Genomic DNA, 15,469 nt, shown 5'->3' with positions numbered 1-15,469 from the left:
TATATATATATATATATTTATTTATATACACATATGCATATATATATATGTATATATACATACATATGTATATATATATATATATATATATATATATATATATATATATATATATATATATATATATATATATATATATATATATATATATATATGTATATATGTATATATATATAGAAACACACACCTTTTTCGGCCTTATATCGACAGTTAGACCTGAAGTTGATCATAAGTAAAAAATAATATATGACTGAGACCCTTCAGGACCAAACATGAGGGGAGACTTAAAGGTCAAATTAAATGTATATGTTGTAGAGATGCGCGGTTTGCGGGCACAACCGCGGAGTCCGCGGATTATCCGCGGATCGGGCGGATGAAATTTAAAAAAATTAGATTTTATCCGCGGGTCGGGTCGGGTCGGGCGGTTGAAATAAAATTAAAAAAAGATTTTAAATAGATTCAGGCGGGTGGCAGTTAAACCAATTCGGAAATATATATACATAGTTAAATGTTGTTACCCACATACGAAAAACGAGCAGGCACCTGCAGCATATGCCACAACAGAAGAAAAAAAAAAAGAGATGGACACTTTTACGGAGCGGAGAAGGGACGCCTCGCCGGGGTCCGGGACCGAGGCCCCTTCCCCCGAGAGGGCCCCACCGGGAGCCGTAGCTGAGGCGATCCGCGAGAAGGGCCCGACGCACGTCCAGGGTCACCACCGCGCCCACCGCATTGACACCCCGCCTCGTCCGCCTTCGCCGCGGCCGGCGTCACGCGCAGCAGGTAAGCAGCTTACCTGCCCGCCACCCCCGTGGCCGGGGGCTCGTAACAGGGGTCACTCCGCGCGCTCCGCCCGCGCAGCTTACCTGCCCGCCACCCCTGTTGCCGGGGACGCGTAACAGGGGTCACTCCGCGCGCAGTGCGCTCACGAAAGGGGTGGGGCTCACCCTGGTTGATATAGACAGCAGGACGGTGGCCATGGAAGTCGGAACCTGCTAAGGAGTGTGTAACAACCCACCTGCCGAATCAACTAGCCCTGAAAATGGATGGCGCTGGAGCGTCGGGCCCATACCCGGCCGTCGCCGGCAGCGAGACGCGCTTGGAGGTGCGCTCAGCGCGGCTCCCATATGATTGCGCACTGGTGTGCGTCTGGGTCGTGACATCGTGGCACGCGAATGTCTGTGCTGCATTGGATCAGTCTCCTTTCTTTAACAGGCAAAAGCTTTATAACCTCACTAATGCCTTGCATCGTCTATATTAGATATATAACAACGGGCGGGTGCGGTTCTGATCAAATGTTACATCGGGTGGATGGCGGATGGTTGACGACTTTCTGATGCGGTTGCGGATGAAATAATTGCCTATCCGCGCATCTCTAATATGTTGTATTGGTTTTGAAAATGAAAAATATCAAAATGGCCCCCGCATGCTTTAGTTTTTCAGTGTGGCCCTCAGTGGGAAAGGTTTGGACACCCCTGCTTTTAACCTGGAGCCAGATTCAAATGACAATCATGCAAATCCCTGAGAGTTTTTCTTTTTACGTACTACCTTACCTACTTTGGTAAGGCCAGGTCAAAACAAAACTTTTGACCGAAGCTACCTGCTGTGTCCTCCCTCCGGTCATAAGCAATCTCTGCACAGCGCCACCTGCCCGTCCCTGTAGTCCCTACAGGGGCAGAGTCGCTGGTACTTGGCACTGGCGCCTGCGCAGCTAAACAGCAGGGGGTCCTCCTGCAGGCCACACTCGGCGGTCTCTGCCGAGAAGGCGGGGAACAGGTGGTTGGTCTCCGACTCCAAGGCCGCACACTGGAAGTCCAGCCTTGGGAGGACAGACAAAATGATCTTTGTTGTTTCTGATGAAGACAGCTTGCAAAACAATGAATAATACAGTGGAACACACACAATTACCCATAATACAAAGCAAGTATCACATGTCAAAAGTGCGATGCAAGCAGCGCGTTTACTAACCACTTCACATCGGAGTGTCCTCCAATTAACACACAATCACCAAAGTTGCTTAAAAAAAAGCTAACGAGGAGCGAGCGGCTACACGACAGCCAAGCACACAATAGCGCAACAACTAGACATACGTAATGACAGTAAAACAGCACACTGCAAAAAGTCAGTGGTAAAAAAAGAAAGAAAGAAAAATACAAAAATTAGGGGTATTTTATTTGAACTAAGCAAAATGATCTGCCAGTAGAACAAGAAAATTTGGCTTGTCAAGGCTTTCCAAAACAAGTAAAATTAGCTAACCTCAATGAACCCAAAAATACCTTAAAATAAGTATATTATCACTAATAAGTGAACTTTTCTTGGTAGAAAAAAAAAAGTGAGACCTCTTTGCTCAATATGTTGAAAAATATTCTTAAATTAAGTAAATGCTAGTGCCATTATCTTGACATAATGATATGCGCTCGGCATTACATTTCTTGAAACCAGCAAACTTATACTAAAAACTAGTTAATTTTTCTTAATGGAAAGTCAACAAGGCAACCGCTTGTTACTCTCGGGGTCTACTAGCCGCTCAGGCAAATCATATGGTCTAAAAATGCATTTTTCCATCGATAACATGACATCATCACGCCAAGTGCTTGCTCTTTCAAGCAATTAGTGCGCATATATACAGCCCGGCCCTCGGCCAAATTTTTTTTTTATTGTAATTTTGAAGAATTCATCTGAATGTGCATGAACTATTTCTGTTCAAAATTGTGTGAAATGTCACATGTTAAATGTTTGAATATTAACTGTCAGTTTGCTGTACTGGTGCCAACTGTACTACTATAAGAGTATGTATTTTTTATTGTTTCATTGCAAATAAAACAGCAAAGTCGATTTGGCTGTCATCTGTTTTAATTATGAGACACAATTGTGTCAAAATCATGATTTTTTTTTCATCCTTTAAGTAAGAAATTATTACTTTAAAAAAAAGTAGTTTTATACTTGTGAGTGTTAATGACACAGCTTTGCAACACTTGATGTTCTAGTTTCAAGCATGTTTTCCAAAAAAAAAAAAAAAAAAGTATGTATATATATATATATATATACATACACATATATACATATATATATATATATATATATATATATTTTTTTTTTTTCTTCTAATTAAATCAACATAAAAAACACAAGATACACTTACAATTAGTGCACCAACCCCCTCAAAACTAATGCTGTGATGAAATTATTTACCTTTGTGAGGATACAATTACTTTGCGCAAAATATTTTATTTTTAAATATTTTTTGGGAAACATATTGCATATTTTGTCTGTTTGCCATGAAAAAGTTTTCTTTGACAAAAAGAACACAAAACAGACCAAAAAAACTCTGATATAGAAATGAAAGCGTTGAAAGTAAAAAATTAATAAAAAAATGTATATAGATATATTTAGTTTTTCTAAACACTTTTAAATTTAGTGGGTTTTTTTTTTAAACCGTCATTGCAAAACAAAAATATTAAAGAATCAAAATCAATTGTTGTGAATTGTTTACATTTTTGAGGCTCAAACAAACAAACCTGATAGAGATTCAAACAAATAATATATATATATATGTTTTATATTTGTTTTATTTTTTATTTTATTTATTTATTTATTTTTTCCTAAACACTTATGAATTTTAGTGGTATTATTTTTTTAAACCCCAAAAATTTTGGGGGGTAAAAAAACTGCATGTTTTTATGTTTTCTTTGACCAAAAGAGCATAAAATATTTAAAAAATATAAGTCTAAACTTATGTCAACAAACATGATAGAGATTCAAACGTTTAAAAAAACAATATATATATATATCATTTTTTTTTCATACATACATATGTATAAAAAAATGCCATATATATATATATATATATATATATATATATATATATATATATATATATATATATTATTTATTTTTCTAAACATTTATGAATTTTAGTGGTATTATTTTTTTAAACCGTCATTGCCGAACAAAAATATTTTAAAAATGTAAATAAATGTTTATGAACTATTGACCTTTTTGAGGCTCCCTTTACTTCACATCAAATATTCTACATCACATATATGACTTAATTTTAACATTTTTATAACTGAGACCCTCCCAGGTCCCTAGAACCAGAGCTTTATAATAAAAAATGAAAAAATAAAATAAAAAAATCTATTGTATTGCTTTTGAAAAGGACATGATATAGAAATGGCCCCTGCATGGTTTAAACACGTCAGTTCATGTGCTGCAACAACCAGGACACACAGGCCACATTCAAGGTGATTCAAATGAGAGCACATCTTACGCGGCGAAGGCCTCCTTGATGTTGACGAAGCGATACAAGGCGGGTTCGCAGATCAGGCCGGCGTCCTGGCAGGCCTTCACGCACGACTGGTCCTGCTGCGACGCCAAGAGCTGCAGAGCGCTGAGGGGAGGCCAGGACGCGTGGGAGGTGGCGTTGGTCGCCCACGTCAGCACGCTGGAGTTGGGCAGCAGCATGAAAGGAGCCAGTGGGCTGCCCTGCCAGACCCGGGAAGAGTTGACGGGAGGAAACGGAGCTTCGGGAGAACAAAAGTCCTGCAGGTGGGTACATGACCAACAAAACTGGCATTACAGCACAAAATGACGAGTGCTTGTCAAACTTTCAATCATGCATTCAGTTATTATTCCACTACAATGAGAAGTGAAAACAGAATTAGGCTCCTGCGAGAGCTTGGATTAGATTCCCCTCCAGCTGGATTTATTCATAAGACTCAGGTAATAACATTTCCCTGACATGTCCCTGTGGCCTCCAGAGCCGTTTATTAAAGCGGCTCCGCAGCCCACAGGCAATAACTAGTCCTCCGGTCTCCTTGCATATCCTCTTCTTCTGTGTTTAAAACAGGGAAAGGCAGACATTTTTTATTTTTGACAAGCAACCTGTTGCTCTGCTCGTTCGGGTTGCAAAGCAAGAGAGCAAAGTCGTCATTAGTGTTGCTTTTTAAAAGTATTGGCTTATAGTTACTCGTTACATTACCAAAAACTTAAACATTTACTAACATAATGACTCTTTAATACATGTAAATAATTACTAGGAAAAGTAGTTAATGCGTTACTTAAAGATAGAAAACTTCAAATACCTGGCAATGCAGTTGAGAGACGTTTCATGAGAGCAGAGTGCGTGTGCACCTTTAAAAGGCGCACACGCACACGCCATAAAGGACTATTGGAAAGAGATACACCAAGCGCTACAGGATATTTTCAAACGTGAAATACCCCTTGAAAGTAAAACTTTGTTTTTTGGACATGTACCTCATGACTGGCTGAAGAAAGACAAACACTTAATGAATATCCTACTGGTGGCTTGTAAAAAGACCATTACTAGGAAATGGATATCCGAGGAGAGCCCAACTTTGAAGCAATGGATGGAAACAACAATGGACATATATAAAATGGAGAAGATAACTGCCTTTATTCATTATAAATCGGAGAAATTTACTTCATACTAGGAAAACTGGGTCAATTATGTCACGCCCCATAAGCCTGACTTAAATTTTTCGAATTAGTGATTGTACTGCTTAAAAAAAATGTAAAAAAAGATTACTCCCTATATCTGTATGTATATATATATATATATATATATATATATATATATATATACATACATATATGTGTGTGTGTATGTATGTATGTATGTATATATATATATATATATATATTTTTTTTTTTTAAATTTTATTTCTGATTATTATTATTAATGTATTATTATTTCTTTTTTGTTTATTTAATTGATGTATTTGTAGATAGTACTTTGTTTTTTTTGCTGTTTCTTTTTTTTTGGGGGGGTGGTGTGGTGGGGATATAAACAAAAAATATTTTGACATTTAGGGCAGACAACAGTTATATGTGAATATGATGTAATGGATAGGAATGTCTGATGCTGGATGTCAATAAAAAATAAAATGAAAAAAAAAAAAAAAAAAAAAAAAGGCGGTGCCGGTTGCCAAGCAGCATTTGAGCTCGGCTGTTTTTGTCAGCTTGGCAGTGGAAGTAAGCCGCGAGCAGTGTTGTCTTTTCACTGGATTGTGTTAGCGCCAGTTAATAAAGAGATTGAAGGTCCTTCCATGGCTGTAGTCTCCTTGTCCACAAACGTGTTTGTAGGATTGCAAGATTGTCACTTCAATCATTGAGTTGTTGTTCATTATTTCTTCGTAGTAGTACGGTCGAGCCTCGATTTACGAATGCCTCTTTTTGCAACATCGCCCTGTACACGCCGGTGCGACCATTTCAAAAGAGCTACAAAAGCGAGTGGTAATTTATTTCCACAATTGTCTTACCTTGCGCCAGCCAGAGCTCCATCAGTCTGTCTTAAATATCACTTAGCGTAATCAGATACGCTTTAAATCTCACAGTCTCGCTGTATAGCGTCAGGCTGCAAGACATGCTTTGCGCTAGCATTTTAGCTAGCTAGCCTCCGGATTGGAGCACCTTCAGTTTCGGGGTTTTATCAGCGAAGTGTGGATTTATACTTTAAAAAGTCTTTAATTGTGATGAGACAGAAAAATATGCCACAGCGGACTTTTATTACAACGAAGGAGAAGGCACTACCGAGACACAAGCCGATGAAGGATCGCCTCACACTGCTAGTTTGTGCTAAGGCTAGCGATAACTACGTGAAGCCACTGACCATTTATCACTCCGAAACTGCCAGAGTGTTCAACCATGCCACAAATATTAGCTGACAGAAAGTAAAATGATTTATACAGTATATATATTTTTTGTATTTTAACAACAGGGTTGTTAACGTTTTGAAGCGCGTGTTTGTGTGTGCATGTTGACCTTTAAACTTGCTGTAATGTTGTGTTTTTTGGATAAAAAGATATTGTTGAGCTATTACACCCTTGTTATATTGGTTTGATATACACACACACACACACACACACACACACACACATATATACACACACATATATACATATATACACACACATATATACATATATATATACATATATATATATATATATATATATATATATATATATATATATATATATATATATATATATATATATATATATATAAATAAAACAAATACAAATATGAATCAAATAGTGTGTTTGTGTTGACACCAACATGAAAGCAAAGAGGAAGAGGCTGAGCGGCCTTTGATGAATAAAATATGACCAGAACAAGAAGAAAGTGCCAGAGGGGCTGGAAAACAAGTCAGAGGTGTGAGTGACAACACGACAACATACAGAATCATGGAAAAAAGACGCTAATAAAAGTGTAAATAAAACAAGTGTGTGTGTGTGTGTGTGTGTGTGTGTAAAATGTTATGTATATAATAAGTTAGGTCCAAAGGTTTGTACTTGAAACAATTCATGTTGAAACTGACTAATCAAGTCGTGATGTTGAATGTTGAAAAATCCATCAGTGTATTAAGTGCACTCTTTTATTTTCAGGTTGAATTTAATTTATTATATATATATATATATATATATATATATATATATATATATATATATATATATATATATATATATATATATATACTCCTCTCTGAGCTGCCACCTTAACGTGGTAGAGGAGTTTGCGTGTCCCAATGATCCTAGGAGCTATGTTGTCCGGGGGCTTTATGCCCCCTGGTAGGGACTCCCAAGACAAACTGGTCCTAGGTGAGGGATCAGACAAAGAGCAGCTTGAAGACCTCCATGAAAAATAAAAATCAAGGACCCAGATTTCCCTCGCCCGGACGCGGGTCACCGGGGCCCCCCTCTGGAGCCAGGCCCGGAGATGGGGCACGATGGCGAGCGCCTGGTGGCCGGGCCTGTCCCCATGGGGCCCGGCCGGGAACAGCCCGAAGAGGCAACGTGGGTCCCCCCTCCAATGGGCTCACCACCCATAGCAGGGGTCATAGAGGTCGGGTGCGATGTGAGCTGGGCGGAAGCCGAAGGCAGGGCACTTGGCGGTCCGATCCTCGGCTACAGAAGCTAGCTCTTGGGACGTGGAACGTCACCTCGCTGGGGGGGAAGGAGCCTGAGCTAGTGCGCGAGGTGGAGAAGTTCCGGCTGGATATAGTCGGACTCACTTCGACGCACAGCAAGGGCTCTGGAACCAGTTCTCTCGAGAGGGGCTGGACTCTCTTCCACTCTGGCGTTGCCGGCAATGAGAGGCGACGGGCTGGGGTGGCAATTCTTGTTGCCCCTCGGCTCAGAGCCTGTACGTTGGAGTTCAACCCGGTGGAGGAGAGGGTAGCTTCCCTCCGCCTTCGGGTGGGGGAACGGGTCCTGACTGTGGTTTGCGCTTACGCGCCAAACCGCAGCTCAGAGTACCCACCCTTTTTGGATTCACTCGAGGGAGTACTTGAGAGTGCTCCCCCGGGTGATTCCCTCGTTCTACTGGGGGACTTCAATGCTCATGTTGGCAACGACAGTGAAACCTGGAGAGGCGTGATTGGGAAGAATGGCTGTCCGGATCTGAACCCGAGCGGTGTTTTGTTATTGGACTTTTGTGCCCATCACAGATTGTCCATAACGAACACCATGTTCAAACATAAGGGTGTCCATATGTGCACTTGGCACCAGGACACCATAGGCCGCAGTTCCATGATCGACTTTGTAGTTGTGTCATCGGATTTGCGGCCTCATGTTTTGGACACTCGGGTGAAGAGAGGGGCGGAGCTTTCTACCGATCACCACCTGGTGGTGAGTTGGCTGCGATGGTGGGGGAGGATGCCGGACAGACCTGGCAGGCCCAAACGCATTGTGAGGGTTTGCTGGGAACGTCTGGCAGAGTCTCCTGTCAGAGAGAGTTTCAATTCCCACCTCCGGAAGAACTTTGAACATGTCACGAGGGAGGTGCTGGACATTGAGTCCGAATGGACCATGTTCCGCACCTCTATTGTCGAGGCGGCTGATTGGAGCTGTGGCCGCAAGGTAGTTGGTGCTTGTCGTGGCGGTAATCCTCGAACCCGTTGGTGGACACCGGCGGTGAGGGATGCCGTCAAGCTGAAGAAGGAGTCCTATCGGGTTCTTTTGGCTCATAGGACTCCTGAAGCAGCGGACAGGTACCGACAGGCCAAGCGGTGTGCTGCTTCAGCGGTCGCAGAAGCAAAAACTCGGACATGGGAGGAGTTCGGGGAAGCCATGGAAAACGACTTCCGGACGGCTTCGAAGCAATTCTGGACCACCATCCGCCGCCTCAGGAAGGGGAAGCAGTGCACTTTCAACACCGTGTATGGCGAGGATGGTGTTCTGCTGACCTCGACTGCGGATGTTGTGGATCGGTGGAGGGAATACTTCGAAGACCTCCTCAATCCCACCAACACGTCTTCCTATGAGGAAGCAGTGCCTGGGGACTCTGTGGTGGGCTCTCCTATTTCTGGGGCTGAGGTTGCTGAGGTAGTTAAAAAGCTCCTCGGTGGCAAGGCCCCGGGGGTAGATGAGATCCGCCCAGAGTTCCTTAAGGCTCTGGATGCTGTGGGGCTGTCTTGGTTGACAAGACTCTGCAGCATCGTGTGGACATCGGGGGCGGTACCTCTGGATTGGCAGACCGGGGTGGTGGTTCCTCTCTTTAAGAAGGGGAACCGGAGGGTGTGCTCTAACTATCGTGGGATCACACTCCTCAGCCTTCCCGGTAAGGTCTATTCAGGTGTACTGGAGAGGAGGCTACGCACGTCCTGGTCGTGGAACTGTGGACCAGCTCTATACTCTCGGCAGGGTCCTTGAGGGTGCATGGGAGTTTGCCCAACCAGTCTACATGTGTTTTGTGGACTTGGAGAAGGCATTCGACCGTGTCCCTCGGGAAGTCCTGGGGGAGTGCTCAGAGAGTATGGGGTATCGGACTGTCTGATTGTGGCAGTCCGCTCCCTGTATGCTCAGTGCCAGAGCTTGGTCCGCATTGCCGGCAGTAAGTCGGACACGTTTCCAGTGAGGGTTGGACTCCGCCAAGGCTGCCCTTTGTCACCGATTCTGTTCATAACTTTTATGGACAGAATTTCTAGGCGCAGTCAAGGCGTTGAGGGGATCCGGTTTGGTGGCTACAGGATTAGGTCTCTGCTTTTTGCAGATGATGTGGTCCTGATGGCTTCATCTGGCCAGGATCTTCAGCTCTCGCTGGATCGGTTCGCAGCCGAGTGTGAAGCGACTGGGATGAGAATCAGCACCTCCAAGTCCGAGTCCATGGTTCTCGCCCGGAAAAGGGTGGAGTGCCATCTCCGGGTTGGGGAGGAGATCTTGCCCCAAGTGGAGGAGTTCAAGTACCTCGGAGTCTTGTTCACGAGTGAGGGAAGAGTGGATCGTGAGATCGACAGGCGGATCGGTGCGGCGTCTTCAGTAATGCGGACGCTGTATCGATCCGCCTGTCGTGTGTGGTGAAGAAGGAGCTGAGCCGGAAGGCAAAGCTCTCAATTTACCGGTCGATCTACGTTCCCATCCTCACCTATGGTCATGAGCTTTGGGTTATGACCGAAAGGACAAGATCACGGGTACAAGCGGCCGAAATGAGTTTCCTCCGCCGGGTGGCGGGGCTCTCCCTTAGAGATAGGGTGAGAAGCTCTGCCATCCGGGGGGGGGGGGGGCTCAAAGTAAAGCCGCTGCTCCTCCACATCGAGAGGAGCCAGATGAGGTGGTTCGGGCATCTGGTCAGGATGCCACCCGAACGCCTCCCTAGGAGGTGTTTAGGGCACGTCCGACCAGTAGGAGGCCGCGGGGAAGACCCAGGACACGTTGGGAAGACTATGTCTCCCGGCTGGCCTGGGAACGCCTCGGGGTCCCACAGGAAGAGCTGGACGAAGTGGCTGGGGAGAGGGAAGTCTGGGCTTCCCTGCTTAGGCTGCTGCCCCCGCGACCCGACCTCAGATAAGCGGAAGAAGATGGATGGATGGATGGATGGATATATATATATATATATATATATGTATATTTCTGGGGGTACGCTCTGGGTTGGCGCCTCAGGCTACTGCATCCGGGCTGCGTGTCTGGAGCTCCTGGGTCCCACCGTCCATCCCTTCCGGGTGCCCGTCTTGGTTGGGGCCAGCTGGGTCTAGTCCCCGTGTCTATTGTGGTAGCCTGGTGCTGCATGGTATTCCGAGGTGCTGCAAGTCGGCCAGATGCTGGGTTAGTGACCTTGTGTGTCAGCATGTCTGTGATCTTCTTTTAATTATTTTTTAATGTATAACTATTATTATTATAATAATATTATTTATTTATTTGTATTATTATTTTTCCCGGGCTCTGGGGTTCCTGTCGTTGGCCGGCCTGGCTGTGTGGGGCCGGTGGTCCCTGGTTCCCTGGGCGCCACACCTGCTGTTTGTAGGTTGGGCTCCCTGGGTGGCTGGGGCTGTACTCTGGCTCCCACACACACTGTGAGTCAAATATATTGTACATACAAATACACATATACTCACATACACACTGTTATTCATACATACATACATAGATACCTACGCTCCCACATACATACACAAATAGTGAAGTGAAGTGAATTACATTTATATAGCGCTTTTTCTCAAGTGACTCAAAGCGCTTTACATAGTGAAACCCAATATCTAAGTTACATTTAAACCAGTGTGGGTGGCACTGGGAGCAGGTGGGTAAAGTGTCTTGCCCAAGGACACAACGGCAGTGACTAGGATGGCGGAAGCGGGGATTGAACCTGCAACCCTCAAGTTGCTGGCACGGCCGCTCTACCAACCGAGTTATACCGCCCCAAATACAGTACATACAGTACCTACGTACTCAAAGTTCGTACTTCCACACGCAAATTCACTGTACAAACATACATATACACATACTGTACATATACATATACGTGTACATATACATTCACTGTACAAACATACATACAACATACACACACACACACACACACACACACATATATATATATATATATATATATATATATATATCGCGCAAAGTAATATATTTTGGGGCTTGACGCATGCTATAGTTAGTATTTTAGCATGCTAACATTAGCATGGTGGCCTTTTTGTTTTTAGCAAATTTTGCAGGAATACCGTCATATATTTTGGTATTTCAAAAATGCTATCTGTAAGCGGGCTAGTGTTAGCATATTACTGTTCGCATGCTAACTTTTTTTTTTTTAGCTCATTTTGCTTATATTTTACTTGATGCTATCTGGCCATCGCGCTAACTGTTAGCATTTCTGTTCGGCTTTGGCTCCTCAGCATCCGCAAATTAGATTTTCTAGGTCTTTAAAAAAAACAAACAAATCTACATATTGCACTGGTTTCAAGCGTCCTTTGACTTGTCAGTCTGTGGCCCCAACACCCCCTGGCCTAAGGTCTTGATGAGCGAGCACGCTGACCCACCTGGTGGTGAATGTAGGCATGGATTCTCTCCAGCATCCCCTCACAGGTGTACTCGTAGGGAAGAAAAGGCTGCACCTACACACACACACACACACACACACACTCACACACACACACACACACACACACACACACACACACACACACACACACACACACACACACACACACACACACACACACACACACACACAAAGAGTGTAATTACTGCCACATAGCATGGTACTTAATCAACGCAGACGTATTCATTAGCGTAATTGTGAAGGGCTGATATCGTTCCACATGAAAATGTATGAGCCAATACATAAACATGGACGGCTTGGAAAATTGATTTCATTATTTTTAGTGGCGACTTCATCAATATGTCAACCCTGGGATTAAAGTGACGGGGTCCTGAGGCCCCGGGGGCCGTTATTAACATGGCTGTTAAAGCCTGTCAATCACTGGATGGCACGCCATGTCCTGAAATTCCGCGAGAGAGAACACAGATCGATAAATTCCATTTGCCACTTTGACACACACTACGTGGCAGTAGGGCCAATTTGACACACACTTTGTGGCACTAGGGCCACTTTGACACACACTATGTGGCAGTAGGGCCAATTTGACACACACTATGTGGCAGTAGGGCCACTTTGACACACACTATGTGGCAGTAGGGCCACTTTGACACACACTTCGTGGCACTAGGGCCAATTTGACACACACTTCGTGGCACTAGGGCCACTTTGACACACACTATGTGGCAGTCGGGCCAAATTGACACACACATTGTGGCAGTAGGGCCACCTTGACACACACAATGTGGCCGTAGGGCCACTTCGACACACACTATGTGACAGTAGGGCCACTTTGACACACATTGTGGCAGTAGGGCCACTTGGACACACACTATGTGGCAGTAGGGCCACTTTGACACACACTATGTGGCAGTAGGGCCACTTTGACACACACTATGTGGCAGTAGGGCCACTTTGACACACACTACGTGGCAGTAGGGCTATTTCAACACACATTGTGGCAGTAGGGCCAATATGACACACAATGTGGCAGTAGGGCCACTTTGACACACACTATGTGGCAGTAGGGCCACATCGACACACACTATGTGGCAGTAGGGCCAATTTGACACACACAACGTGGCAGTAGGGCCAGATTGACACACACTATGTGGCAGTAGGGCCACTTTGACACACACATTGTGGCAGTAGGGCCATTTTGACACACACAATGTGGCAGTAGGGCCACTCTGACAAACATTGTGGCAGTAGGGCCACTTCGACACACACAATGTGGCAGTAGGGCCACTTTGACACACATTGTGGCAGTAGGGCCACCTTGACACACACTAGGTGGCAGTAGGGCCACTTTGACACACACTACGTGGCAGTAGGGCTACTTTGACACACACAATGTGGCAGTAGGGCCATTTCAACACACAATGTGGCAGTAGGGCCACTTTGACACGCAATGTGGCAGTAGGGCCACTTTGACACACACAATGTGGCAGTAGGGCCATTTTGACACACATTGTGGCAGTAGGGCCACATTGACACACACTATGTGGCAGTACGGCCACTTTGACACACACAATGTGGCAGTAGGGCCACTTTGACACACATCATGGCAGTAGGGGCCACTTTGACACACACTATGTGGCAGTAGAGCCACTTTGACACACACTATGTGGCAGTAGGGCGACTTTGACACACACTATGTGGCAGTAGGGCCACTTTGACACACACTATGTGGCAGTAGGGCCACTTTGACACACACAATGTGGCAATAGGGCCACTTTGACACATTGTGGCAGTAGGGGCCACTTTGACACAAACTATGTGGCAGTAGGGCCAGTTTGACACACACTATGTGGCGGTAGGGCCACTTTGACACACACATTGTGGCAGTAGGGCCACTTTGACACACAATGTGGCAGTAGGGTCACTTTGACACACAATGTGGCAGTAGGGCCAATATGACACACACTATGTGGCAGTAGGGCCACTTTGACAAACACTATGTGGCAGTAGGGCCACTTTAACACACACTATGTGGCAGTAGGGCCACTTTGACACACACTATGTGGCAGTAGGGCCACTTTGACACACACTATGTGGCAGTAGGGCCACTTTGACACACACTATGTGGCAGTAGGGGCACTTTGACACGCACTATGTGGCAGCAGGGCCACTTTGACACACACAATGTGGCAGTAGGGCCACTTTGACACACATTGTGGCAGTAGGGCCACTTTGACACACACTTTGTGGCAGTAGGGCCACTTTGACACACACTACGTGGCAGTAGGGCTACTTTGAGACACACAATGTGGCAGTAGGGCCATTTCAACACACAATGTGACAGAAGGGCCACTTTGACACACAATGTGGCAGTAGGGCCACTTTGACACACACTATGTGGCAGTAGGGCCAATATGACACACATTGTGGCAGTAGGGCCACTTTGACACACACTTTGTGGCAGTAGGGCCACTTTGACACACACTTTGTGGCAGTAGGGCCACTTTGACACACTATGTGGCAGTAGGGTCACTTTAACACACACTATGTGGCAGTAGGGCCACTTTGACACACTATGTGGCAATAGGGCCACGTCGACACACAATGTGGCAGTAGGGCCACTTTGACACACATTGTGGCAGTAGGGCCACTTTGACACACACTTCGTGGCAGTAGGGCCAGATTGACACACACTATGTGGCAGTAGGGGCACTTTGACACGCACTATGTGGCAGTAGGGCCACTTTGACACACACTATGTGGCAGTAGGGCCACTTTGACACACACTTCGTGGCAGTAGGGCCACTTTGACATACACTATGTGGCAGTAGGGTCACTTTAACACACACTATGTGGCAGTAGGGCCAGTTTGACACAATGTGGCAATAGGGCCACTTTGACACACAATGTGGCAGTAGGGCCACTTTGACACACATTGTGGCAGTAGGGCCACTTTGACACACACTTCGTGGCAGTAGGGCCACTTTGACACATACTATGTGGCAGTAGGGGCACTTTGACACGCACTATGTGGCAGTAGGGCCACTTTGACACACACTATGTGGCAGTAGGGCCACTTTGACACACACTTCGTGGCAGTAGGGCCACTTTGACATACACTATGTGGCAGTAGGGCCACATTGACACACACTATGTGGCAGTAGGGCCA

General features: G+C 45.1%; 1 protein-coding gene across 1 annotated transcript in view; it reads right to left on the bottom strand.

Moving 5' to 3' along the window:
* Positions 1-1,278: 1,278 nt before the first annotated feature.
* Positions 1,279-15,469, bottom strand: part of LOC133620255 (alpha-1,6-mannosylglycoprotein 6-beta-N-acetylglucosaminyltransferase B-like) — a 357,389-nt gene continuing 343,198 nt past the window's right edge. Inside the window, exons 17-19 of the mRNA XM_072915959.1 lie at positions 12,281-12,355; positions 4,271-4,542; positions 1,279-1,819 (exon numbers count right to left, since the gene is read on the bottom strand). Coding sequence (XP_072772060.1) covers positions 1,621-1,819; positions 4,271-4,542; positions 12,281-12,355 — 546 coding nt within the window. The 3' untranslated portion in view covers positions 1,279-1,620. The remainder of the gene's footprint in view (positions 1,820-4,270; positions 4,543-12,280; positions 12,356-15,469) is intronic.

The sequence above is a fragment of the Nerophis lumbriciformis genome, linkage group LG24 (genome assembly GCF_033978685.3).
Source record: "Nerophis lumbriciformis linkage group LG24, RoL_Nlum_v2.1, whole genome shotgun sequence".
NCBI classification, from domain to species: domain Eukaryota; kingdom Metazoa; phylum Chordata; class Actinopteri; order Syngnathiformes; family Syngnathidae; genus Nerophis; species Nerophis lumbriciformis.
The sequence above is the reverse complement of the archived record's forward strand: the minus strand, read 5'-3'. Positions and strand labels throughout refer to the sequence as shown.